Genomic DNA, 26,335 nt, shown 5'->3' on the forward strand with positions numbered 1-26,335 from the left:
CATATACTTTAAGTGGATATTCATGAAACGTCGAGGAAAATTTAAAAGTGAGTTCGTTTGGAATCCGCCTTTATGTGCAGTTTCCAGAGGCGTACTACAGATGGCAGTCGCGTCGACAGTCAAGACGAAAAACGAAGACGCGTCAGTTCTCAGCCGTTCTTCGAGCGCTACGTATTCGACGACTTCGTACCTGCTTATAACGCGAGACAAATTCGCGTCGCGTTCCGGGAACACTTTTTACGTGAAACTCGCGAATTATGTTAAATGCAAGAAAGTGCGAATGTGGCTAAAGGCACAGGATCTCAATATACGTACACTAAAGATAATTTTCACAAGATTTCGTACGGGTGAGCTAGAAATTTTTTGTCACTGCTTACAACCGTTCTGTGCTGCTTTACTCTTTCCTGTTGTTACTGCTACTTCTATCTCCAGTGGGACTTCTTTGCGGAGGATAGAATGTTAATGTGACTGCATACGTACTCATTTCTATGTCCGTGTTACTGAGGACACCAAGTCAAGATTCACAGAGATATAGAGCATCCGAAATTCGATATCACTAACAGCACCTTCTTTGCTCAAGTATTACCTAAAGATTCTCACAGATCTTCTCTTTCCCGAGAACAAAATTTTCTTTGTCTTTACTCATAAATTGCTCACTCTGGGATTTATTCATTTAGTCTCTAATTCCTTTGCTGCAGGCATTCTACATATTGACAAACGTTAGCGGCTCGTTGTTAGGTTATAAAATCTATGGCTCACTTCTCTGACTGCACCTGCCATCACGGGACAGCTGTTTCCCAGTTTTCTCCAGTTCTGAAAGTCCATTTCTCTTGGCAGTGCCTTTCTTTCTTTCTCCTGCTCTGCCTTTCGCGTTTAATTTTCACTGAATTCTTGCACGTGGATATTTCATCTACGCTTGAACGGTGCATCCATTTTCTTCCCGAGGATATTATGAAAATTGTACATACGTAATGAATGTTGGTTTATCGTTTGGTGCAACATTATTCGGCTTACCGAATGACAATTGTATTTTCGATCGTAAACAATAATGTAATCATATTGAACAACCGGTAATAATGATCAGCATCATATTAAATGTGTTTTTCCTTCTCTGTTTTTCTTACAACCATTGGCAACCTGTTAATTAACTTTTTATTTGTGTTATCGCCATCGTTCAAGAATATACAATGACTGCCGCTATTAGTGTATACAGTCTAACGTGAGTGACGTTCCTTACTAATTGTTCTAAATACTGCGTTTTCCTGCGAGTGAGAATTTACATCTGAAAAACTATCACACGGCAGCCAATAATAATATAAACCATTCGACTAACTTAACCTCGGGTCAGTATAATCTAGTTCTGACACGGTGATTGCTCCTAATGTACGAGAAAGTAGTTTTATGGCATTGAAGAAAAAAGAAAAAAAAAAAGTAAATGAAAACAATAAATGCGTACGAGACATTCTCGCACCTCCATTATTTGTTATTCTACGTATATACGTATTATGATTAATTGTTTGCAAGTACGGTTCCTATCGATTTGTACAATTGCCATTATCAAGTCTTTAATGTACATTTACGTTTTTCTTATTGTACTGTGTAAATAATTGCGACCATCTTCCATACACCTTCTAGAACTCTTATCGTTTATAAGCGTTCAGGATGTTCCATTAGTAGTGGAATAAAAGACGGTACAGTACTAACGCTGCCTTCATATGACTAATTGATGTGCAATAATTATCTAAATTGCTAATTTCACTGTGTGAAGTATGTCTACCTATTACATTTTTTTTCGAGGGGCCATTTCCTCATGATTTTCAATATACCAGTGTCCCCTGAATATCAACCTGTACCCGTGGATAGACTAAAGTTGGATATCTACGTTTTATATACACTTGGTTTGTAAGGATTTCAATTTGTTAATAATTAAAAAACAAATTTTTATTTGCCCTCACCGATTTTGAAAACGTCTTTTGAAGTCTCGTAGTATGCGAGATTTTCAGTGTTCAGGGGAAAGTGTTATCACGCGCTTAGAACCTTATCAGTCTTTTGTATGATTTATTAGTGTAAAATGGATGATTTATTGGGTACGTTTAGAAGTTCTATACCAACTTTGAATTTAAAAATGACCAGAAGATTTTGAAATTCATTACATCTATGTAACTCGATTGGAGAATGCAAACGTCTATCTTGAATTTACAATTGCGAAAATCGCAAATTACACTGAATAAATGGATCTTTTTTATCGAACACGAGTGCACGCAGATTTGTCCAAGTTCCACGGTTACCGATATGCCACTTTCTTAAGGAATATTTGCTAAATAACGGAACGAGACCCTTGTAAAATTTTAGTATTAATATTTGTCACCTCAAAACATTACATGCGTCTCATTCTTTCATTTCGCAATTATTCTGCGTAAAAGTATTATAGAAATAACAATACTGCTTGCAAACTTCTGTGTGCACTACGTTCGCACGAGAATTTATTATATTCTTATAAATTACGATAGTCCACTTTGAGGTTAGAAAGTAACTCCCCAGTCGTCTTAATCAATACATTCCTTCGTTAGTTTCTGATCGTTGGTACTTAAATCGAAATTTGTTCCTGTCCAATTGTTTTCGTTAGTTTTTCATTCAAGATTCGATATAATAAGGTTAATAACAAATTTGTCGTTTTCTGTCCAATCAATTTGACATTCGGAGTTACGATTATTTAAAATGGGTTTTATTTGAAATCTTTGAATTTTAAGCACATCCTAATCTCCTTGGATACTAATTTAATAAGGAGACGTTCAGTACTAACGCTGCTTTGTTAACACTTTTTGAAATATTGACACCTGGAAACAGTTTATTCGTTTATTAAGACGCAAGACGTCAGATTACTTGACATGATACGGAACAAAAGGATACACTTTCTATAATTTTGTATATTGTTATGCCTCACGATAGGATTCGTCGTATAGTTAATCTCCAGACGCAAAGTCAGCATTAGACGAATGCTGACCCTATGCATTAGGGTCCGGGAAGCTAGCCCCCCAAAATTCGATAATTTCGGTTCCATTGTTTGTTCTGAGTTGTTCTATGTTTGTACTATATTGTTCCAGAAAAACAAGTTTCTCAATTGAAATTTGTAACGGTGAGACGAAAAAAACAGTTTTTTTTTACCGAAACCCCCCATTTATGGAAAATCAAACTTTTTTTTGTCGTTCCAGGTTGTTCTAGTTGTTCTAAATACTGTTCCAAAATATTACTACCGCTAAGTGAAGAATACTCGAATGGGATCAAAAAAAAAAGGTTTTTTACATATAAAATCGTTCTACATTGTATAGTTCCGATTTCGAATGTTGTTCTACCTTGTTCTAAGTTAGTTTCTATTATCCGATCGCTATACAAATCTAGAACAATCATCGATAGACCCAGAACCTAGGAAAACCTAGAAAAACCTAGAAAAACCTAAAACAACCTAGAAAAACCTACAACAAGCTGGAACAACCTGGAAATCATTCGAAATGGTCCTATATCTACATGCTATTCTCAGAGCGTTCGTCCTCCTCCGCTTTTCCAGTGTTTCCCTGGTTTTACTAGAATAACCTGAGACAACCTAGAACAACCTGGAACAACTAAAAAAAGTTTGATTTTCCATAAGTGGGGGGTTCCGGTAAAAAACTGTTCTTTCGCCTCACCACTACAAATTTTAATTGAGAAACTTGTTTTTCTGGAACAATATAGAACCAACATAGAACAAGTCAGAACAAACAACGAAACCGGAATTTTCGAATTATGGGGGGCTAACTTCGAACAACCTCGAACAACCTGGAAAAATCTACAAACACCTAGAATAACCTGAGACAACCTAGAACAACCTGGAACAACTAAAAAAAGTTTGATTTTCCATAAGTGGGGGGTTCCGGTAAAAAACTGTTCTTTCGCCTCACCACTACAAATTTTAATTGAGAAACTTGTTTTTCTGGAACAATATAGTACAAACATAGAACAACTCAGAACAAACAATGGAACCGAAATTATCGAATTTTGGGGGGCTAGCTTCCCGGACCCTAATGCATAGGGTCAGCATTCGTCTAATGCTGACTTTGCGTCTGGAGATTAACTATACGACGAATCCTATCGTGAGGCATAAACTATGCATAAGGCGTTAAGATTAAAGCGGAGAGCCACCTTGTGAGCCACAGCGGTCACTCGCAAAGTTCCTAGCTAAGAGCGAAGTCCTGGAGCGTATTCATAGTTGTGAATAATTAGTATCATCGTGCCTACTCCTATTAAATCTTTGTGTTACCTTAGTATTTACATTATACCAACTTCAATAAACTATAATAGTTCTCTATATAATTCCAAATCAGTGCAACTATTTATTTGTGATCCTAAAGAACTCATGACGGCATAACAATATACTCAATTCAAGCAAATATCGTACCTTTATAATTATTTTCAGAAGAGACTAAAATATATAAAAACTACTTTACTTTTTTATCTACAAGATGTATAAAACATTTCAGTCGGATAATAATAACACTGAACCTATTATATTTCACGATTATTAGTCTAATTACCGAATTAACTGTTTCAGCGTAAACCAGCTAACGATGGTGTATCATAAAAGGCAGGAGTCCACAATCAAAAATGGCCATTAAAAGAAGAATTCGCAGAACGTTCCTAGAAGCAGTATGCCGACCACACCTCGTCAGGATCTTCCTCATCCTCTAGAAGTTCAAAGTTCATAAACCGGGTAATCATCATAATCATCATTGACTTGATAATAGCATTCGGCAAGAAGAAATCCAAAAATAATTGGATAGTGGAAACCAATGAAATTGATCGTCATGCCGTGAACGAAGATACGGAAGAGGCTGTAAAAAAGAAGAGTAAATTAAACTAGTCCGCTAGTAAACAACGAGCTGGTTTTAACTATAATTCTAGTGTCAGTGGGGTAAGTGTGTTAACAGTGTGTCGGGGGATAAACAAAAGGAGGGTTAGAGCAAGACAAAAAATTTTTTGTGAAATTCCGAAGGGCCTTAAAGAAGCTCCCAAGACCGAAGCTCGTCAAAGTGAAGTGCCCGGGGCTACCTGAGATGGCCTTCATGATGAAGAAGAAGAAGTACAAATTCTCCGTGGAGGTCGGTCTCGAGGAACTAACCGCCGTGCCTTTCGTGAGCGCTGTATTATTCGCAAAACTTCGTTTACTCGACGGCGGTTCGTTCGTTGATCATTCCACTAGGTGAGTCCAGATGTCCTTGTTGTGCAATAGGTGCTTGCGTTATGCCACGTGGATGCATTTCGGTCATATAGTCTATCCACGAGTAACGTACGTTTTGGAAGGTCCGTCCTATTACGGGTTTCCATATAAAAGAGTTCTCGAGTCTTTGAATTTGACTCGTGGATAGACTGTAATTTGCGAATCTTCAAAACCGAGTGCTCGAGTCAAGGTATGCACTGGCTTACTTTTTAATTGGCCGATAAAACCGATTCGCGAGTGACACGTCGCATTTGCCTTATCAGTAGCAGCAGCGAGTCGTGTTTTTGTTCAGACCTGCGTGTTACGTAGTCGAGTAGGTTACGTAGATTCAGGCTGGCACGCATTTATACCTATAGATGTCTCTAACCGGCTGGTATTATGTACCAACTCTTCAACATGTTTTTCTGTACACTCGTGACATACCTTGTGCAATGTATGTACATCTTTTTGTCGATTTCTTCCTAAGAAGATCAAAATTAATTCTTAGTAACCGAGCAGTCTTTCGCTTAATTAACGTACGTTTAATGAGGAAATATTTATAAACTAAGCTAACGATACTGTCTTACGAGTAGACGTGCGTTCGTTGCAGCCTTGTACATACGTTATTGCACTATGCAGACGGGTGGTTAAAATGTTGTAGCACGAACCGATCTTAGGTATTCTCTATGAAGATTCGAGGACTCTTCTTAAAATTGCGAACCGTTAACTCGCGCGTTACTTTTATTGTGTCGCTTGGTCAGTTCCATTTGGAACCGTTATCGTCGTTACTCTTGTATCACGTGGCCGCAGGCGTTCCTAGCCAAAGCGAGCAATTGTATTTACTTGCTACTCCAGGAGTTAGACGAAATGTTTGGTCTATATGTGACAGGGATACCGAGTAGAAAATAGAATGCGAACTGGGGAGTCTCTGTATTATTTATTAACTTGTCAACTTGCATGCTCCCGCGTAAGAGTGTTGTAAATTATTTATTTAATAATCACCCCTGAGACGTCAGCATCAACTCGGACAATATATACACCGATGCTTTCGCACGCGGACGAACTTGTTGTTATGCGCTGTATTGGGCTATACTAAAAAAGTATAATGAACAATGTCCTGTCGACATCGCGCACGATGTCCCTGCGTGAAATAGTTAACGGCGGATAGGATAGAGGATAGAGGTTCGAGCGTCCAAGAGGAAACGTTTGATTACACCAGACTCCATGGGGAAGCCTATTAAATATACACGTACATGTATCGTGTTTGGACTTCCATATATGTATACTTACCTATGTATTTAGAGATTTCATAAAGACTGTATACTGTTTGGATATGGTATATATAGAAAGTCGAAAATCCCGGTTGCCGTGTATACATAATTGAAACTCATTGGATGGATACGTTGCTAGTATAAATTTTGTATTGTTTGGATTATCGTTACTTTCCTTAGGACTTTTATAGCTGTGATAAGTAAACTTTGAAAGGGAACATATACGAGTTATCGTTTGGCCATTAATAGTTTATTGATGGAGATTCTTGTACGAGGGGTTTCCTTTGTAGATGTTTTTAGAGTCTGTTTTCTTAGTCAATTGGTTAACTTCTGGTTTGCTTTGACGTCGAGCATTGATTCTTTTTTTCTTATAATTGAATGAAAAATAATAGTATGTGGCATGCAGGCTAGAGGTTCGTGTACTTTTGTACGTTGGCTGGATATCTAGATTTGTAACATCATGTTCCAGTACTTGGGGCATTAAAATGTCATGTATCGTGCAAGTGCAATCAGTGCCGCATCCTATGTCTGGGGTGATATGATTTCTTTTTTCTATCGTTGGCCTTGAACTTGTTCGTGACGTAGAATTTCTAGAGGGTGTAGCAGAGGGTCGAAGGGGCGGGGAGGAGGGACTTTATCTGTCAATAAAAAAGCATAATAATGGACAATAATGGACAATGTCCTGTTCCCTAGGGACAGCCTGGACCTCACACCAATCCTGATGAGGAAACACCCCATTATCCCTTGATATATGTATGTCATGATACATGTATCTATGCATTATGACACACCAGTATGGGAATACTTAAATATTAATGCATAACTGTTGGAAATATAGTTTACTGTACAGAAATTACAGAATGCATTCAATTTTGGAAATACGGGTATGCCTATTTGCGACCACGTGTGTACTATACACATGTGATGGTAAATCTATGCTATAGGCCGATATTCCTGGAGCTCGCATAACTGCCGTATATAGCAATGCATTCAGAAGGAAGGCGACTGGCCGAAATTGAACCGAAAAAGATTCTCTATTAAATTATTTGATTTTTATTGAAGAAAAAAAAGTTATATACATATATAGATTCCGCGAAAAATTTCTTTCAATTTTAAAAATCATTAACGACACTCCCCTCTTTGATTCCCCATATAAATTCTCAAACTGTTTTTTTCCCTTATCCCAAAATTACCTTAAACCTAATTTTTCCTGGGATTACCGACCAAGGGGATCTGTCATAAGCATCATGCTACCGTATACACCGCAATGGGTAGAACCATTTTCGAAAATAACCTATTGGTTTGTACTCGTCCTTGATGAATATTCATCGTCTACCATTACTATATTGTATAATCCGCAAGACTTCCTTTAAATCCATCATTCGCTCCAAATAATAGTATACCCTCCCACACACCATACAATCCATTGAATTATCTCGTAATCCCCATATCATTGTGATACGATAACCGCAATCACGTTGACCGAGCACAGGGTGAAGTATAAGAAGATAACAGGATACAAAAATATCTCAGTATCATAAACCAACGGTTTTTAACGTACCACATCAAAGTGTTACCGCCAGCAGGAAACTGAATTAAAATTATCACAGTTTCCGCATATCCGTTCTAATGAACATATCTATATTTCTAGGAGTAGCGAGCGTAGATATATTTGAACTATATACGTAGGATCGCAAGGAATGTGTATATACACACGACAGTGGTCAAGCCAAGGAAGGAATGGGCGCCAATCGCGCTTCCTGGCCAATCTTCTGCATCACTATAATGTCCAGGGGATATACCGTGTATATTTATATAGCGTGCCGTTATCTCACAAGAATAAAGCCTCCGGCGCCCTTTATCCCGTAGGGCTATGGGCTAATGGCGCTCTGTGGCTAATACCTATATAGGTCGTTTCACGTGCAGCTTGACATTCGCGTGTTTTATCGATTGGCCTCGCCACTTTGCACGCTCGCAATACTATTCATCTAGATGCGTATGCGCAAACTGTGGCCTCACCACACTTCACCACCCACTACGTCTTTTCGTATACATGTGTATATATATATATACCTGATATATACACGTAGCCTGTAATCATAGATTAACTGTACGCGCTTCCCCGAGCGCACGTGAATACTTTAATACGCACGCTTACAACTAAGTTGCTTTAGTTTAACCTATACGAAAGATAAAAAAGTCCAATTTTACTTCACGATCCTTGACGTCATTGATGATTATATAGAATAATTTTTTTTATTTTTTTTTTATTTCTCGACTTTTTCTTAGTCTCGACCATGTACCTTGACTCAGTTTATATACGTCCACGTTATGTAGTTATGCTTATATGCTTTCACGTGTGTTTACGTTCATACATATTTCAGAGCAGTGGGACAGCATCGAGGATGTTTATACGAGCTTTTTGTGGATCATCCTTTTTACTTACACCTTTTTTTTTCACTATCCCTCTTCAATGTTACAAGAGAACCTTGCTTCGTGTCGCTTATCTTTTCGAAAAATTTCATTCATGGACATTGTTATCATGCATGCACGTCCGGGTAACTAGTATATGTGTTATATAGAGTTTCTTTGCCTTTACATATTTCGCTGAGTTATAGGCAATCTGGCCGGTACCATAATGGGTCTCATTCTTGGACCAAGCATGAAAGACGCTTTTGACTTATTTGATTTAGCGTAGCGACGTCTATCGGGTTCTTTGATTCTGATTTGTTCGTACGTATTTTTTGTTCTACTTTTAATCACAAAGCATTCGCGCAGTACGTTGGTCGACATTAATCGGTTGATAATGTTCATGAGAAACGGCAGGCCGGCCATTTTCAAGCGCAAAGGAAATACCGAGGAGCGTTTACGAGCTCGCGATAAGGTCCACATAGAAAGAGAGCCTTGTCATCTTCTTTAATAGCTGACCGACTTAAATTTAGCTTGTCCGAAAACCGTTCGAAAAATCACCCAGTGTTTATAGCAAAATACACGTCGATAGAGTGTCTAACAGTGTGTATCTACGCCCTTCTGTAGTTAGCTACCGATTCCAATAATTGGAAATGTCTATCTTTAGCGCGCTGTTAGTCATTTACTCGGTACGTTTTTTTTTTCTGTATTCTTTGTCTACTTCGTTTCCTCGCCTGTAAATCGTATCGGTCGCATCATGAAACCACTAAGGGTCTATCAACTTTGAAAACACCGGATCAACCGCGACATGCGATACCACTCGAGGGAAATAGTGGAGAGAGCGAGAGAGATAAAATGATTTAAAAAAGAGACCATTGAAAAAAAAACGCCCAGATAGACGGCCGTGACTATCACCGGATGAGAAAAAAAAAGATACCCGAAAAGTTCCTATATCATTTATAGCAACACGTGGAAACTCAACCGAGTCAAAAAATATAATATATTTTTTATGCATCTTGATCTCAAAATGTCGTTTATAAATGCAGCACGTTTATCGTAAAGTGAAATCAGGTTGCTGTAATGTGGATATCGCGTATACTGAACTTCTTTACATTTGATCGTACTTTTAATTCCATCGTCATGCCTTTACAAGTACAAGCATCACGTGTGTACTCATAAGCAGCACACAGTCACAATACATAAATAAGGTGTATATCTGTCTGTCCAGACAGACGACTTGATAAAATAATTAGTGGGTACCACGGATAAGAAGCATAGCAACGGCAGGGGGGGGCAGCAATGGCCGTCACTTTTCGTACACGTGCTTAGTACATTAGGCTGCTACGGCCTTCGAGTTTGGTTTTACTTTTTTGCCTGTTTTTTCCGTATCATTGCCTCTCGTCCTTAACACAGTCAACCGATACCTATAACGACATTTTGTTGCACGAGGTATCATTAATTCAATTCATTCAGTTTCCAACGGAAATGTACACCTTTTGCTTTAATCACGTTCTTGTTAATCGTTACGGTCGCTCGTAATATTCTCAGCCCATTGCCAATGTCAGGTTTATTTTTATTTCTTGACATCTCGGCGAAACGTCGTCGCGACGAAATTACCGAACGCTTCGACTCTAAACGCGGCACGTATATAGTTATACACGGTATACAGTGAGATACCCAGCGTACACTACGCGTATCGCGATTACTGCATAGAAGTGGGCAGCAGCGGCTGTTCCTAGTAGCAACTGGTGATGATGCAACTTATACTTATGGACTTGACACAATCCTATTGGAATCCAAGACTCGCTCGAATTTATCGCAACAACTTTTCAGGCAACCGGAATATCTCATTACATTGAAAGCTCAATGCCAACGGCGAAACTATGATATACGTGTCATTCGCTTTACATCTGGGTTTTCGCTGTGTACGTGGAATAGAGAAAATCCCATGAGCCCTCGCGCGTTCCATGTTATTTTACACTACTGGCAGCGGCATTATCATTTGGGGAACATTATTAGCCCGTATGTAACGCGTGGAACGTTTACGCGCGTGCTTTTAAGTCCCAATGGAAATTCGGTCGTACCGAGTTCTCACATTTCCTTGTGATCATGTAGTATCACCTTTGCAAGAGTCGGTCGAGTTCGCGGCGACGCGCCAGTTGTGTCTCCGTTATCTCGTAATTAAATGGGTGGAAGGTTGATCGAGGATTGAAGGAAGGCGACAAGTCGCGCGCAGCCTTGATTAGAATGTCTTGTCTGGGTCGGGCGATTCCGCTGCTACTTTGGCATTGGGCCCAAAGTCGAACACAGTCGCTACTGCATCGATTGGTCCCACGATGGTTTGCCTTTTAAAGAGATATGCAATGGCGTGGCGCCTTAACTCTTCTCGTGCTATTCGCCGTATTCGTTGACCGTGTCCTCATTAAAAGAGGAGTCTTTGATAACGATTGTATATTATCAGCTTGCTCGTCGGCTCTTGTGTAAACACTACAAACAACAAGGTGTCAAATTTAACAGCTTTTTGACAGATAAATTTGCCAGCTATGAAAGGTATATGCCAGTCACAGTGCCCATAAGTGGTGTGTGGCAACCGATGTTAAACAATACGTTAAATTGATAACATAATTAATGTTTATTTTTTGAGATTTTTAAAATTTCGTGTTTGTATAACCTAAAAAATTTTTTTTTACTGGTTAACGAAATATTTTCATACTCGTGACTTAGGAGACTTTCGTAATCATCGGGCGGATATTTCACCAGTGTCATTGTCGCGATACTTTATACATACATTATGACCGTTTCGTAAGCGCCAATGAAAATATCCTTTTGGCCATGTACATAAGTATTTTCTTTTTGTTTTCCCTGAATTTCGCTTGGGGGGAAATTTCACCAAGGCACCGTGGCATAATCGTCACGTTGCATATCCACCTTCACTTTTCATCCTCCTTCCTAATTGGCTTATGTAAGCGGGAGCGGGCCTCGGCCAAAGTGAAGTAAGGCGAATCAAAAAAGAGAATAAAGCTAGGCGTAACCGTATAAAGTTCGAGAGAAAGGCAGTTTCGAAAATCGAGTTAAAACTCTGGTTTATGGTCTGTTTAAAGTTTTCAGAGAATCGTCCATGCCAACGACCTCCGTCGTTCGTGATGGACGCCAGCGGAATTCATATGTCAATTACGATATTGACACGAGTTCGATGCGAACGCGCCTAAGGAAGACTTTATGGATATATATATCGGTATTTCTGTTTTACTTTCTATACCGTGTTACGTATACGTAATAGCGGTCTTTATTGTCGTATTTCTTATGGTAGGTAGGAAGTAATAGGAAGTAGCTAGGTACCTACAAGCATTCTAGATGTACTTTATTACTGCTTATTATTAGACAGTAGACCACGTGCGCGCTCTGGTGGTAGTAGGTGGGATATTCAGGAAGTAGCGCGTTAAGTTTAAAACCAGTAGCGTAACGGTTCCTATTTGTTTCTCTTTACCAATTTAGACGCGTGCGACTCGATTAGAGCCAACTCGATAATAGTCCATTGCGTTATATGGGATGCACGAGCCTGACACGAAATTATCCTCAAACTTTACGAGAGTTCGTGTTTCTTATGTACACGTGTGAGCACGTGTAAGTAAATATATACATATAGTATAGACCTGTAAGCTGTGTTATGTTAACTTTGAAAAAACTGTATACTTAATTAGTCGACAAGAATGTGTCTATTTACTATTCTATACGGATCCGCCCAGTGACGTTTAGATTCTGTGTTTCATCTCTAGTTCCATATGGCGGTGGTAGAGGTATAATGTCAGATAAACGACTAATAAAAATTACAGTCGCTTACGCGTGTCTCGAGTGGAACAAAGACGTTTAAGGAAAATATCCTTCTTTACATATTCGCCACACGTACTATATATACTGTTTTAATGATCCCGCGTAGGCGTTGCGACCTGCTAAATAGAATTTACGGAGGCAGGACAAATGATAACGAAAGTTCAAGGTCAAGGTTCACGTCGATGATTAATTTGAAATTTCAATTGATTGAAGAGCTTACGTCATAAGAGGCTGCGAAATTTATGCCATTCTTACAGTAGTCTTTTGTATAACGTGAAAATGTCAATTTTTTTGTATATTTTACTTCTCTTTAATCAATTTTCGGATATTCCACGAGCTATACATATAGCTGAGTCTGCTCGTGATGCAGTGGTCAATTCTTCCTATCGATAAATTCTTGACACGTCACGCTGGTTTGGTTTACAGTTACCTTCATTGTGCGCATGGGCTATTACTATGGATACTATACCTAACATGGTGAACGGTTTAAGCTCTGGATTGACAGTGCGAAAAACAAGGCGGCTTCGTGATAATCTTATAAGATAATAAAGATACATATAGCTGTAACGTAGACAGATTCCAAATTGATTTTTAGCTATCGACGCGTTAATCAGAAGTTCAAACGGCAGATATATACGTCATTGTTAACCAATGAAATTGGTCGTCGAGAATAAATATATTTTTTTTTTCGTAATGCCCGTTACACAATCTGCTCTATGCGTGCTACGTGGCTATCTGTCTGCTACGTGGATAAAATGCGTAGCCGTGGGCAAGGCTGTTTCAAGGCTGTTTCACGGAATAGTGTGTCATTTAGTTTTGTAATAGCTTCCAACGGGGCTTCGGAGGGTCGGAAAAATCAAGCAGAGGGGAGCTATGTATAAAAATGAGAAACGAGAGTTGTGAATTTTTCGAAAGTAAGAATAATACGTTTTCATTGCATTCTGGGATATCTTGACGCGTACTTATTTTTTTTTTTTCGATGAATCGACTGTACCTACATATAGTATATTTGAATCGAGTTCTGCCATTTAGTAATGGGGCATCGTAAAAGAACACGATTATCGACCTGGTCAGGTAATACGAGTTGACTTGACTCTTACGGTATAATACCCAGAGCAGATAAGGGTGGGTTTCCAGGCCCACGCGATATCGCCAAGATTTATTAATCTCTTAGCTTTATTAAACCACGACTGGAAATTTCATTAGAGACTACAGATTAAAGTTTACCGTCTGTTTGCCTACTGCCCGTAATCCCGGCTTATGCATTTTCCTTGTAAATTTTCAGGTTACGCCCGTTCACTTTTTACTCAAGTTTACCTAACATCTACGAGAACGCTGATCTCCATTTAGCAAATGTCACCCATGCAATTGTCGCCACGTGTGGAAAAACACTTTGCAGCCTGAATACGCGACTTGCACGTAAACTGATTGCTCCGTGGTTTCCAGATGTAATCTCGCATGTAAAAAAAAAGATCCATTTTTAGCATTTGTCCCGTCGGTACAACCGAACCGCCATTTTACCCTATTTCACACACGCTTTTTAATTCTATTATTATAGTCGCTTCTAAAGAGTTCATCTTGCAGTCGAGAATGCCTGCGGGTATAAGGAGGGAAAGAAAGATTTCTGAAACTACCCGTATTTAGTTCACTTAAGGGATCATCACAGTGTACAATTTTCAAAAAATCGATTTTTTTTTTTCTTTTCATTATCTGATAGTATGCACGGTTATAAACATTCTCTCCGATTTTTATGTCGAAATTCGAATTATTTCGGTCGCTACAGCCTTTCTTAGAAAAAGGGATTGGACGGTCAGACCTGGCGCACTCCGATCTTTAAACGCGTTTTTCTCGGAATGGTGTTTTTCAAAACGGTGGCCACTCCGAAGGAAGAATTTTCTAGCTATCCATTTGAAATTTTAACAGAACATTCTTCACGTCATTTCTTATGTTGCTATGAAAGCTTGTTTCTTTATTTTGAAATCATCCTATTTTTTTTTTACGAAAAACTCGGAAAAAGGCTAAATTTTATACGTTTTGTTCAAACCGACGCCATTTTTTCAAATTTCACTAAAAACAAAAAAGCCTCCATAGGAGCATAGCGGCTTTCCTACAGATTTATAAACCATTTGAAATTTTTGTTTGAGGTAAAATTTGCGCCCGCAATCCTGGCCACCATGGAACACCATTTTTTTTCCATTCAATTTTCCACAAATAAAAACAACCTTAAACAATACATAAAGAAATTTTTTAAAAATCATTTTGTATATTTCATAGGTGCTTCAATTTGTAAAAAAAAATTAGACCGATTACCTTATTCCATCCACCTAAAAAAAAATTGAGAAAATCGGCTATTTTTCGGGCGGTCACACTGTGATGATCCCTTAAACGACGTCGGTATAACACGCAAGTCTTAATATACTCAGCGCTCGGTGAAAAAAAAGTGCAAAAATAAAGGTTCAAATAATTCTCATCGCCAAAGGTCATAGGGACTATCACTAAATGGATGATAGGATAGTCTTGTTACTGTATCGTGAAATTCGAATGTGTGCGAACTTGATTTGAACATTGGCTGCAACTAATTATTAAAGTTTTTGGATTTCCATACAAGTTTTTAATTAAATGGATTTTATATCGTCCTTTACGAATTGATAGCTTGTGAAAGAATCGTACTGTGATTGCTGCACTTTGTATATATGTATAATGTATATAGCAAGCCTGCATTTTCTCGCGTATGAGAATCGAGTCTTTGCCAACACGACCGACATATTTGGAGCAGTGGAACGACTCGCTAAAACGGGCGAGAACTCTCCTCCGGCACTGCAGTGGCCATCTCTCATTCGTCTCCGACGATCCGAGCGACTCTCACTCTTACGGGAGAGACTGCGAGATCATTGTGCGTCTGCCTTTTCCTTTTCTCTCTCTTCATCAGATCATCGCTACTTTACGTGGCGCATATCGTCCTAAAGTCCTGTATACCTAGAATCTCGCTAAACTCCAGACTGACCCGTGCATATGTATTCAGGCAAAATCTTTTCTTTATTTAGATGACGTAGATGACAGATCCATAGACGACAGCCCAGGAATACGCGATTCAAAGACGATTTCATTCTTTCTCGATTCATGTGAAAGGGCCTGCATTAAGTCGATACAAATTTTGTGTCTTCCTCGCCAAGACGAAGAGATAGCAGAAACGTTTTGTTTTGAATACGTTGCTAAGCGACAGTTCGTAACTAAACGTTGTAGTCGTACTTAAACCTTTCGTAATGGCGACACTCATAAACCACCCTATATCGTTCAAAAGTAAAATAATATCTAAACGAAGGCGTTTCTTGTTTACGCATTCTTATCGTAGCTCGGATCATTTCCGTGTTAGTCGTTAATGATTTTTTTTTGTCATAGTCCAACGAAAATCCAACAGTGGCGTTTGAGTCCACTGTGTATGAAACGAACCGGATTCGGTTTGCTCGGTGCTACCCGTGGCCTGGTTTCCACGGTAATTGGCTTGTCTCGGGTAGACAATGCTTTCTCAGCCACCCCTGTTCCGTACTGTAAAACTGACGTATCGCGCCCGAAGCTTCCGCGGTGAAATAATTGACCCGGGTGTCCTCCTACGTTCGTACGCTAGTGTGATTTCATTAATGCCTCTCACAAGCCGCTTAACCAGGACATCCTGCGGGAGTATTGAGAGAACACTCGAAGGAATCCTTCTCAGAAATCGGCCCGAGCTCGATTATTATCGAGAACTTTTTTCCAAGTATAATGAAACTGCTGCGCCGCTATTACGTCTCGAAAATATTACTCGAGATGAAACGTTCCTTGTTGGTTTACGTCCTGATAAGTCGGTACGGCAGGGACTGTCGGCCATAATCTTTACCGCGCAGCCGGATACACTCGACGTATTATTATATTCAATGGATAGTTGAATTCATTGATGTTACGATGTGCGATCAGCTCCGGAAAGGATGCTGGGACACGTCCTTCTTTAAAAGTCGATTATGGCCTTTCAATTAATATATCTTTTTTCCTCTCTATTCAATAAATCATATATTTGTCATTGGCCTAATTTTTGTATCTTCTTGTTTTACATAATATTATTTCTTAACGATAATTATGTCTATCTTGTTTCTATGTTACCCAGTTACGTTATCTACGTTACCGACAATGTCATCGCTTGATGAGTAACAAGCAGTCCTACGCTAGGCCCACGCAAATTCAAGTCTCTTATCGTTTTCTAGTTTCGCAGTAGCTACTTGATATATTCAAAATGGATAGACTGTTCTTGCTAAATGCTTGTCGCGAGTCTATCGCAGGAAATCAGACTAAGTCGCTCTCATCTAATGCCTAATCTCGTTAAGGCATTAGCGTTGTGCTGGCACCAGGTTCCAGCTCGCTCACACCAGCCACAATTGGGCTATTTGTTTCCAGGGAATTACCGTCACAGAGATCTGATTGAGCTTGGAGTTTATTTTTGAATTCAGGAAGAAAAAAAAAGTTTTTTTTTTTTTCGTTTACACTAATTATGGGCGGAAACGAGCGTGCCGGAAGTGGATGTAACCGGGACGATAATTCATTGACGTAGATTTATTATTAAACTTCCTTGGCAAGGTCTTCGAATTTTATGATGAATCATTTGCTTCTACTCAATGCCAATAACAATAATATCAATGTACAGTAAAGGCGGAAAATCAATCAAGGATTCTTAATGTAATGGTGGCTGGTTTCTTGCTAAATTCATTTTAACATTTTGGCTTCTTTTAATCTTTCAGGGAAGAGGTCCAAGAACACACCGTGAGGTGGAACGCAAAATTCGAGTTTGTCTGCAAGATGAGTGCCAATGCTTCGACCGGAGTCCTGGATCCTTGCATTTTAAGGATATCCGTGAGAAAGGTAATTTTTAATGATTGTTTATAACATTTTTTTTTACTTTCTACTGTGTATCGAAAGCGTCCAATTAACTTTTACACGTAACTTCGAAGTTTAGCATATCTACATTTATTTATCGGGTATTTGAAATACCGGATTTGCCGGTGATTTTTTTTTAATGTCAACTACAAGGCTCATTAATTTTTGGAAACTTTGCCCCTAAGTGGCTACTTTCCATGAGAGTTATCGCGCATGTGAAATGTCAAACGTTTTCAGGAACTCTTACCAGCCGGTCATTAGGCAACGTTATTTAATTAATTTATACGAACGACGAAATCGTATATTATATACCAGCAGCTCGATATCCGCACGCGAGTTTTCCTGTGCGTCATGACCCATGGAATTGCTCTTCGTGATTAATTGATATAAATGATCCGGCTGAATTTAGAATATGCGTGTTACATAGGCGCGGATTGCAAATTGTATTATGTCATGGTTTGTGGTCATCGGGGTCCCGAGGTATCATCGGTATTATTACTGATTATGCATTAGATCATTGCCTTAATTAATCTCCGCAGTCCAAAAGTTAATTTAGATTGCGGTATCGAATTACTCATCGATCAACGTATCAGATTTCGCTTACCACCTATGTCTCATGCTCCTATCGTTTGCAGGAACTAAAGGGAGGCAGGTCCTTCCAAAAACTCGGCTTTACCGATCTGAACCTGGCGGAATTCGCGGGGGCTGGTCTTTGTCGAAGAAGATGCCTACTGGAAGGATACGACGCCAGGCATCGACAGGACAATTCCATGCTAAGGGTAGCTATCAAGATGAACATGCTGTCTGGAGATATCCTGTTCAAAGTGTATGTTAATGCTATTGATCTTAAAACAATCCTAAAGAGTTTCAATTATACTACTGGTATAATTGAAATCAGTGAATGGTGTCTGATGGAAACATGACTTTTCAGACCATCGCCCTCGTTGAAGCACACTCAGCTAGCCGTTCCTGGAGTGCCTGGTGTACCTGGTGTCACAGGTGACGAAGTGATAGGCTCGGAAAGATGTAGTAATCGTGACGATTATGTATCTAGTGGTTCCTTGGCCGGAAGTATAGCTAGTGCCAGCAGCGGTTTTGGAAGTCTTCCGAAAAAGAGGCCTGCCCTCTTTTCCTCCGGTAAATCCTATGATTGATACTACCATTATTATTCTTTGGTTCTCTACACTTGGTGTAGGATATAACGAAATTTTTATTTGGCTCTGTCCTTTTAGAACTCTTGAGTGGTACGGAGACTTATGATCCTATGACACTCAGCGAAATAGTACCTACGTCACTTCCTGTTGAGTGTCTGACCGAAGCGCACACGGAATCGGGTCATTCACGCAACAGTAGCAATACCAGTCAGCTCAGCAAAGGATCAGGATACGGATCCTTGAACTCGCACAGTCAGCACAGTCGGCAGAGCAGTAGCGGCGATAGTGGACACATCAGGTGAGAATAGATGGAAGGCAGAGTCGGGTGATTTGCCATACAGAAGGAAGGAAAGGGAAAATGACTCTCATTTTGGTCTTATCAAATTGTTAGAGAGACACAATGTCGACGGGGATAACCCTGGTACTTACTGGATTCTGCCAGACATTTCTGTACATTAATATCTCTTTTCGGCTTTAATGACTATCTCCGTACTATCGCTATCCTCGCGACGCTGTACATACACCGACTATATACTTTAGGATACTAATAATTGTGAGGAAAAGTGGATGGAACAAATGATAAATACACACCTTCACCGTAATTACTAACAATACTAACGTTACACATTTGATCGTCGAACTAACACAGAGGCTGGATGCTAGTCGCTTTGTCGATTTGCAATATTTGCGAGTCCAAGATGCATATTTATATACCGGAACTGTGACGATACTCACGGATGGTAGCTAAAAGAAAATATTTGCTCAGTTCTCTCGCTCCTTTTTTTTCTCTCTGTCTCTCTCTCTCTCTCTCTCTCTCTCTCTCTCTCTCTCTCTTTCTCTCTCTCTATATATATATATATATTTTAACTATATGTTCTTTTTCAGTCTTATTTTCAGTCCACCCCATCCCTCTTGTATGATTATGTTGCCATTAGCGATACATTCACATATCGATTACTCTTGTCGTTTCTCTTATATTTTTGCAAATCGCGAAATCTATCACTTTGACATTCATTATATACTCTATCCTCTGTATTCTTTCGAGCATTATTACTCAGCGTAAGGAATATATATGTTTTATGATTTTGCATGCTGAACGATATTTGTGTTGTGATCTTTATAGGTCACCCTCTTGGCCGGTATGGGCACCACGCCTACCAACCCTTCCCTCCCAAAATCATCAGCCCAATCTAACCAAACCCGAATCCGTATCAACTAGTACCAACGTAACGAGAACCACAACGAATAGTAGCAGCAGTGTACCTACCAGTCAATATCCCATGTCGCCACCCTCACCCTCCCTCACCCTGATGAATCCACGTAACCGTTTCTGGTCGACCTCCAGTCCCATATCCTCGCGTAGGCACGACATGGGGAAGATTCGCGAAGCCTCGAGTGCCGCAGCGGTGAACGTGAACATTGCCGTCGTTAACTGCGCTGATCTCGCGAATGGCACTCTTAAAGAGAACAATAATCTATCCAAGGACGAGATCGATGGCGGTCCCGCGGAGTTGCGGCACTCGCGCGCTAATTCAAACCGGGATGACAATAAGGGCCAATCGACGCAGCTCGCGGGTCAGTGGAGACCGAAACTGGGTCACGCGGCCTGGCGCGGTATTTCCAAAACCTGCGACTGCATCGAGAAGGGCAAAACCAGTCCCGTTTTGAGACTCGTCGATCAGGCTAGGGCAGTATCCTCTCCAGATCCTCTTCATAGGCCTGACACTCCCAGAGCCTCGCTTCTCTCCGCGACGGCGGGCCAGACCCTCAGGTAGGTCCTTCATCATGGAGTTTCTCAAAAAAAAAAAAAAAAAAAAAAAAAAAAAAAAAAAAAAAAAAAAAGAAAGAAAGAAAGAAAGACATGCATAAACAGTACACGTCCATTATTTACTTTTGACAAAAATAACATTTTTTTTTATTTTTATTTTTTTTCTCTTCTTTTTTTCTCTCTACTCTACTCTCTCTTTCTTCGTTTGCCGTGTTTACTGCTAGTTTCTCGCATTCGTGTGTTTCTCTGCGGATATAACGACCGTTTCTAATAAATTTTGAATATTTTCTATCGATCCTCGACATCTCACTAATTTTTTTCAGCATGTCACAGAAATACGCGGTCGTGATATCCGGTGTTAATGGAGAGTCTAACCAGTTTCTATAGCGGTACGAGCCGTTCGAGTTTTCTAACCAGCAGCTCAGTCGTATCTCCTCGTATCGCGATGGAATCTACTGGTGGATAGCCTTTCTTTTTTTTTGTGTGTCTTGATTAATTTCGTCCCTGGATTTCTCATATCCCTTCAGTCGCTTTTGTTTCCGTCCCTCTGTTTGATCGATCTTCTATAGAGTGGGGTACAAGCATAGGATATGAGGTCACGATAGTCGGGAGACCCCCGTGCTAAGCTTTTACACGGCTGTTTATCTCCCTTACTTTCCATAGTACCAGATACATGCTGCGACTTGAAAATTTCCTCAATCGCTCACATCTAATAACTAATTGCATGAGCGTGCATTAACATAACTCATGGCTAATTTGCGTCTGCGTATTGACGAAATCACGCTTTAATAAAATGTCACACTTTACACAGAAACACCAATAATGAAATTCTTATATATAAATACACCAGGTATATACCTGTATGTTTTTCTAATATCTGTCAGGCGTATCAGGACTAACACGTTCGCTGCGTGTACACACATGTTTGTCAATATAGTATAGACAGTTTCGTGTACACGTAATAATCATAGCTTTAAATTGTTGACTGATTCGCGTGTCACGGCGAACGTGTTAATTGATTTCATAAATGGTGGAGGCGTTCGGACGAAGTTGGATTTGTCCGCGTGCAAAGCTCGAAATTTCACTAGCTCGACGGCTTCTCTAGTTAGGACGGCTTTGAATCCTTGCAGGGGAATTGGCGGAGGTCATCGTAAGTTGCTGGATGGGGCTGGGGGCAAGTTGGCTACCGTTGCAACCAGCCCGGACTCCGAAGAGTCCTCGCTAGGAGTACCTGAAGTCGCACCTGCAACTGCACAGCGCCGAAACAGCATAACCCCACCGTCAGTCCATGCTTTCGTGTCTCGTATATAACGCCCTGGGCTTTGTACGAAAGTCAACTATTACGTCACTTCATATATGTCTTTTTTTTCATACGAAAAAAAATACTTGCCTCTCGTATTTCACGATAAATGTTTTTTTAAATCAATTTCGGATTTGCTTTAAAAAGTTATTCGATTGGAGAATTTTTTTTTCCTTAACTTTCGTCCCAAGTCCTACTATGCTATTACCTCTGAGTGTAGCCTCAGCTTTTTCTCATTATCCTTGCCAGCGAGCTTGTATCACGTTGCTTAATTGATTTTAATCGAGAGGCTTCCATGTTTGCACGAAAAATATTTACATGTATATGTAACACTGCTATAATCGATGGAAAGCTTCATGGAAGCTGATCGATTCGTGGAAAACACAGAAGTGTGCTTTGACTTCTCTTGAACTCTAAACTACCTTTTGTCGTGACCCTTTGTGTGCATACTTCTTATGAACTAGTGCATGCACTCATTGCATGTGTATTCTTTGAATTCTATGGATTTGCATCAATCACTCTTTGCGTTGGATTAGTAATTTTGTTTTTACTACCATACTGCTTTTCATTACGGTTCGTTATAATTCTTATTGGTTTTACTTCAGGTTTGCATTAGTGCGACCACTGAACTGGACGAAGCACTATCTTGCACTGATTTTCATTGACTGTCTGTTCTAATGTTTTACGAACTACTGATAATTAAATTCGAATTCACTGTTCACTTCCTCCCTCTCACTTTCTCTCACTCGCTCGGTCACTCTTTCACCTGTGTTCTTTACGTTATGAAACGACTGAATGACTGCCAGGACTTATATCTCTATCTGTAACGCTGTAGAAATCCCTCCGGAGGATCAGGACTGAGCGAAACGGGATCCTTGGACAGGGCGAAGGCTGCTCTTGAGCGCAGAAAAAAGGCAGAGGATGGTACTGGTAATACAGTTCTCTGTAGGGTCGAAGTAACCAGGCCGAATCCCGACTCTCTTATCGATGAACTACTCAAGGCTACAAATCTGGAGCAATCCGACCTCGAAAGTGCTGAAAGTGAGTAGACGTTCTATTGTGACAAGGGAGACAATAGTTATAATTTTTTATATCCATTTTATTAATATTACTTTCCACCTTTCGTTTTAGCATCGGGATTACAACTGTTCATTGGAAAGGATGGTACGACGGCCCTAGGAAGTCACGAAGTCAAGAGCCAAATGCCTGCAGGTGTATTCAAGCAGGTCGTTATGGAGGAGAATAACAGGTAACACGAAGTGAACACGTCCAGGCGGCAATACACACGTCCAGCCGCTGGTACGACATTCTCTCTGGCTCTGGTACCGGAACTCGTCTATGAGACCTGCGAGCCCCGGTAGTAACGACGAAGACGATGCTGAACTAAAGAAAATGAAGGAACAGTGGCTCCTCCGTTAGTGAAGAGAAACCAGGAGGAAGTGTACGTAGAGCTCAAGGTTTAAGAAAGGCATCTTCGGGATCTTCTAAAGGAAGCCGAAAGCTTACTTATTTTAGAGACACACAAAAAACACACACAAGTTACACGTAGCGAAAAAGAGGTATAATGAAAACTAAAAGGCTCGTTATAACTTAAATAAGCGACGCATTGTATGAGTTATGGTTAAGCGAGGCTCTGGAGGTTAGGGAGAGTTAGGGAAGAGGATGGACAAAGAAAGCTTAATATAAGAGAGACATATTGTGAACGGAGAGAGAGAAATAATGTTTATTTAACGAGTGAGAGAGAGATAGAGAGAAGGAGAGACACACACACAGAAGACAAGATGGGGCTTTTTACTCTCTTCCAATTGTTCGACGGAGCACAAGATAACCTCATCATAGCCTGCCGTGTTACCGCCTTGAGGAGCTTTAGTCAATACTTAGAGTGGTATTACGACGAGTACGAAACAATAATAGCTGTACTATAATGGATTTGGCTGCGACAATTGTCGTTCGAGTCCGTAAGTGTTAACTAATATATTCAAGAGAGAATAATGCTGCGCTTGCACCAACGCTTACCTCCTTACACGTTGTCTTTGCGATTCGGCTCGATTCTTTGATCTTCGTGTCGTCCCCGTCTCGTTTTGATTCCTAACACTCGGAATCAGTGACTACAATATTAGATACGAATAACCGAGACTATATTTGTTGCTGTGTCTGATCATCTTCATCAATGCTACCGGAGCTTTTTCTCAAGACTATCTTTCCGACGGTTGGTGCAATCCAGCTATTCTTTAGCAATTTGTATATACAGCGTAGTGATTGTTACGTAGTTAAATAGCTGGTGTTCTATAAAAATGCGAGTTCTACGTATTACGGCGAATACACTATACTGCTCTGTCGATTACGATTATATATTGTGGAGGCTGATTGTGTGAGAGGGATGCGTGACTGAAATATGTATGCGTGCGTGCGTGGGTGGTGCGCGAATCCAACCCCTGTTCGCCCTGTATTAGAAACAAGAAATGAAAACTCTATGAAAAAGACAAGAAACTATTTAAAGTGTCAACCACTTCGTGGAAAAATATTACAAACGTGCTTTGTACGTACAGGACGAGCCACGAATCACACGCCATGTCAGTGAATAACGTGGCCGATGCACCTTTCAATTAAAGACGCAGTATAGTTCGTGTTGGCGCAGATAGGATTTTATTTTCTGCTATAGCTTGTCATTTGCGAATGCTATTATTATAGATCAGTATTATAGGATATTTAAATAGTGACTCTTGACTGATAACGAAGAATAAAGATTAATTGGCGCTCTTGTGTAAAATCAAGCGTTAATATTCCATACAGGTATAACAATCATTATGTATGTCGGACTGTGGCTGGTGATTTTTGGTACATCCTGTATTGTGCATCATCGTGCAACCATGCGCCGACCTTCCAAACCATACCTGAGTGCCATTATTTCGCCGGTCATTTATCACCTTTCTGGATAAAACAACAATAGCAAGAAATTATGAAGAAATAAGACGAAGATGGAATTGACGCACTAGGAATTATGAGCCCCTCACGGGATAACCTTGTTTACTATATATTTGTTTTATTTTCAAGGGTTGAGGGTTCGCCGGATTCTTGGCTTCTTTCTTTTTCTTTTTGTTTGTGACTGACGATCCCCGTGCTGTATTTTATGACGGCGTGAATAGGCGAACGGTTCTATTTTCACTTGTCGGAGAAAATAAACAACAGTATTGTTAAACCGATTTTTGAAGAAAAAAGGCTAGGATCTTTCATTTCTCTCGCCCTAATTTATTGAAAGGAGATACAGGGAGAATGGGCAAGTATATATGTCACCGCACGGCCTTCCTGTACGCTTAATGAGTTACAGTACTACAATATTGCATTATCAAAGCTGCGCGGAAGTTAAATACACAGACATACCGTGTATGCACGGATTTTGTGAAAGAATGTCACGGTAAAGTTGCGATGACTATCGTCATCTGCTTTAAATTATTTTTACAATAATATCCGTGCGTTTTTCTTTGTTTATGACGCGAGGGTTGATATTGTCGTTAATTAAAACCAGTGGACGTTTTCGAATGAGAATTAATTTATTTAGGAATTATATTAAGACAACAACAGCAACAAGGTAAATGCCTGGGAGTATACGGAGCGATTCCTCTTTTGTATATAAAATTATATATATATTTTTCCTTTATTGCTGCGGTACCTAATGGGTGTCTATGCCGTGCAATGGTTGTCTTATCGATTAGTAAAGTAAGGCGATTTCGAACGAAATTAAATGATAAGATAGATTAAAGTAAAAAATTCTGTGTGATCCCCCCTAAACAAATCTGCGTATACCCATTGCACGGAGCAGTCTTTTGTTCATTTGACACGAGACAAATATTAATTGTTGTGATATTTTACAATATTGTAATAATACCCATTATTACTGTATTACTCGATTGTATTATATAATATTATTAATTTAAGTTTAATACACTATGGCCCAATGCGTGCCCATCGCGGCCCTTGTTGGATCCACTTCTATTATTTACCGTTGTTGACACTCCGTATATCTAACTATGCAAAAGGAGAACTTCCATGTGCTGATAATAACACCATGAAAATCAGAGCCACGTTTTTCTCATTTTCCCACTTAATTACCTGCTAAACAAATTTGGTTACTGAATGATAACTCATCTAAATTCTATGTATTGTTTATGGAATTTTTCAACAAAAATATTTCCTATAGTTTGCTCTAATTGTTAAACCAAATGGACCAATTTTCATAATAGTGATAACTGATAATAGTAGTTAGTATTAAATTTGCATGATCTTAGTTTTATTTCGGTGTCGACGCGCCACTTGAGCGGGGAGCCCTGAAACCAATCTCACGTTTCTGATTGGTCGAGTATATTATAGCAAATGCGTGATATCCGCGAGGTACATGGATTTATACCCGCTAGCACTCTAAAGCGTTTGTATTCTGGTCATAGCATATGTTTCTACCGTGTAGGGTTGAAA

The 26,335-nt window shown here is 39.7% G+C and overlaps 1 protein-coding gene across 6 annotated transcripts; it reads left to right on the forward strand.

Annotated features, from left to right (window-relative positions):
- The first annotated feature begins 36 nt into the window (after positions 1 to 36).
- On the forward strand, positions 37 to 25,943 carry LOC107272938 (protein FAM102B). Of its 6 annotated transcripts, none has more exons than XM_025090253.1 (11): positions 37 to 347; positions 1,180 to 1,219; positions 4,586 to 5,233; positions 17,508 to 17,628; positions 18,279 to 18,469; positions 18,575 to 18,780; positions 18,876 to 19,095; positions 19,921 to 20,568; positions 21,696 to 21,845; positions 22,701 to 22,906; positions 22,997 to 25,943. In XM_025090253.1, the coding sequence occupies exons 3-11, from the start codon at positions 5,088 to 5,090 to the stop codon at positions 23,116 to 23,118; spliced, it is 2,010 nt and encodes a 669-aa protein (XP_024946021.1). In that variant the 5' UTR covers positions 37 to 347; positions 1,180 to 1,219; positions 4,586 to 5,087; the 3' UTR covers positions 23,119 to 25,943. The 6 variants fall into 6 exon arrangements, with proteins under 6 accessions (XP_024946021.1, XP_015606115.1, XP_015606114.1 ...); XM_015750629.2 differs by lacking the exon at positions 1,180 to 1,219 and having other exon boundaries at positions 4,586 to 4,945; positions 5,027 to 5,233; XM_015750628.2 differs by lacking the exon at positions 1,180 to 1,219 and having other exon boundaries at positions 44 to 347.
- Positions 25,944 to 26,335: the final 392 nt, after the last annotated feature.

This window comes from Cephus cinctus, unplaced genomic scaffold (assembly GCF_000341935.2).
Source record: "Cephus cinctus unplaced genomic scaffold, Ccin1 Ccin1_scaffold1333, whole genome shotgun sequence".
Classification (NCBI taxonomy): Eukaryota; Metazoa; Arthropoda; class Insecta; order Hymenoptera; family Cephidae; genus Cephus; species Cephus cinctus.

What these genes read in the sequence shown, in the direction of transcription:
- LOC107272938 (XM_025090253.1), top strand. Translation starts at nt 5,088, where the DNA reads ATGGCCTTCATGATGAAGAAGAAGAAGTACAAATTCTCCGTGGAGGTC. An exon ending in GGCGATAGTGGACACATCAG is followed by an intron (nt 19,096 to 19,920) that starts GTGAGAATAGAT and finishes TGATCTTTATAG; the next exon opens with GTCACCCTCTTGGCCGGTAT. An exon ending in CGACCTCGAAAGTGCTGAAA is followed by an intron (nt 22,907 to 22,996) that starts GTGAGTAGACGT and finishes CTTTCGTTTTAG; the next exon opens with CATCGGGATTACAACTGTTC.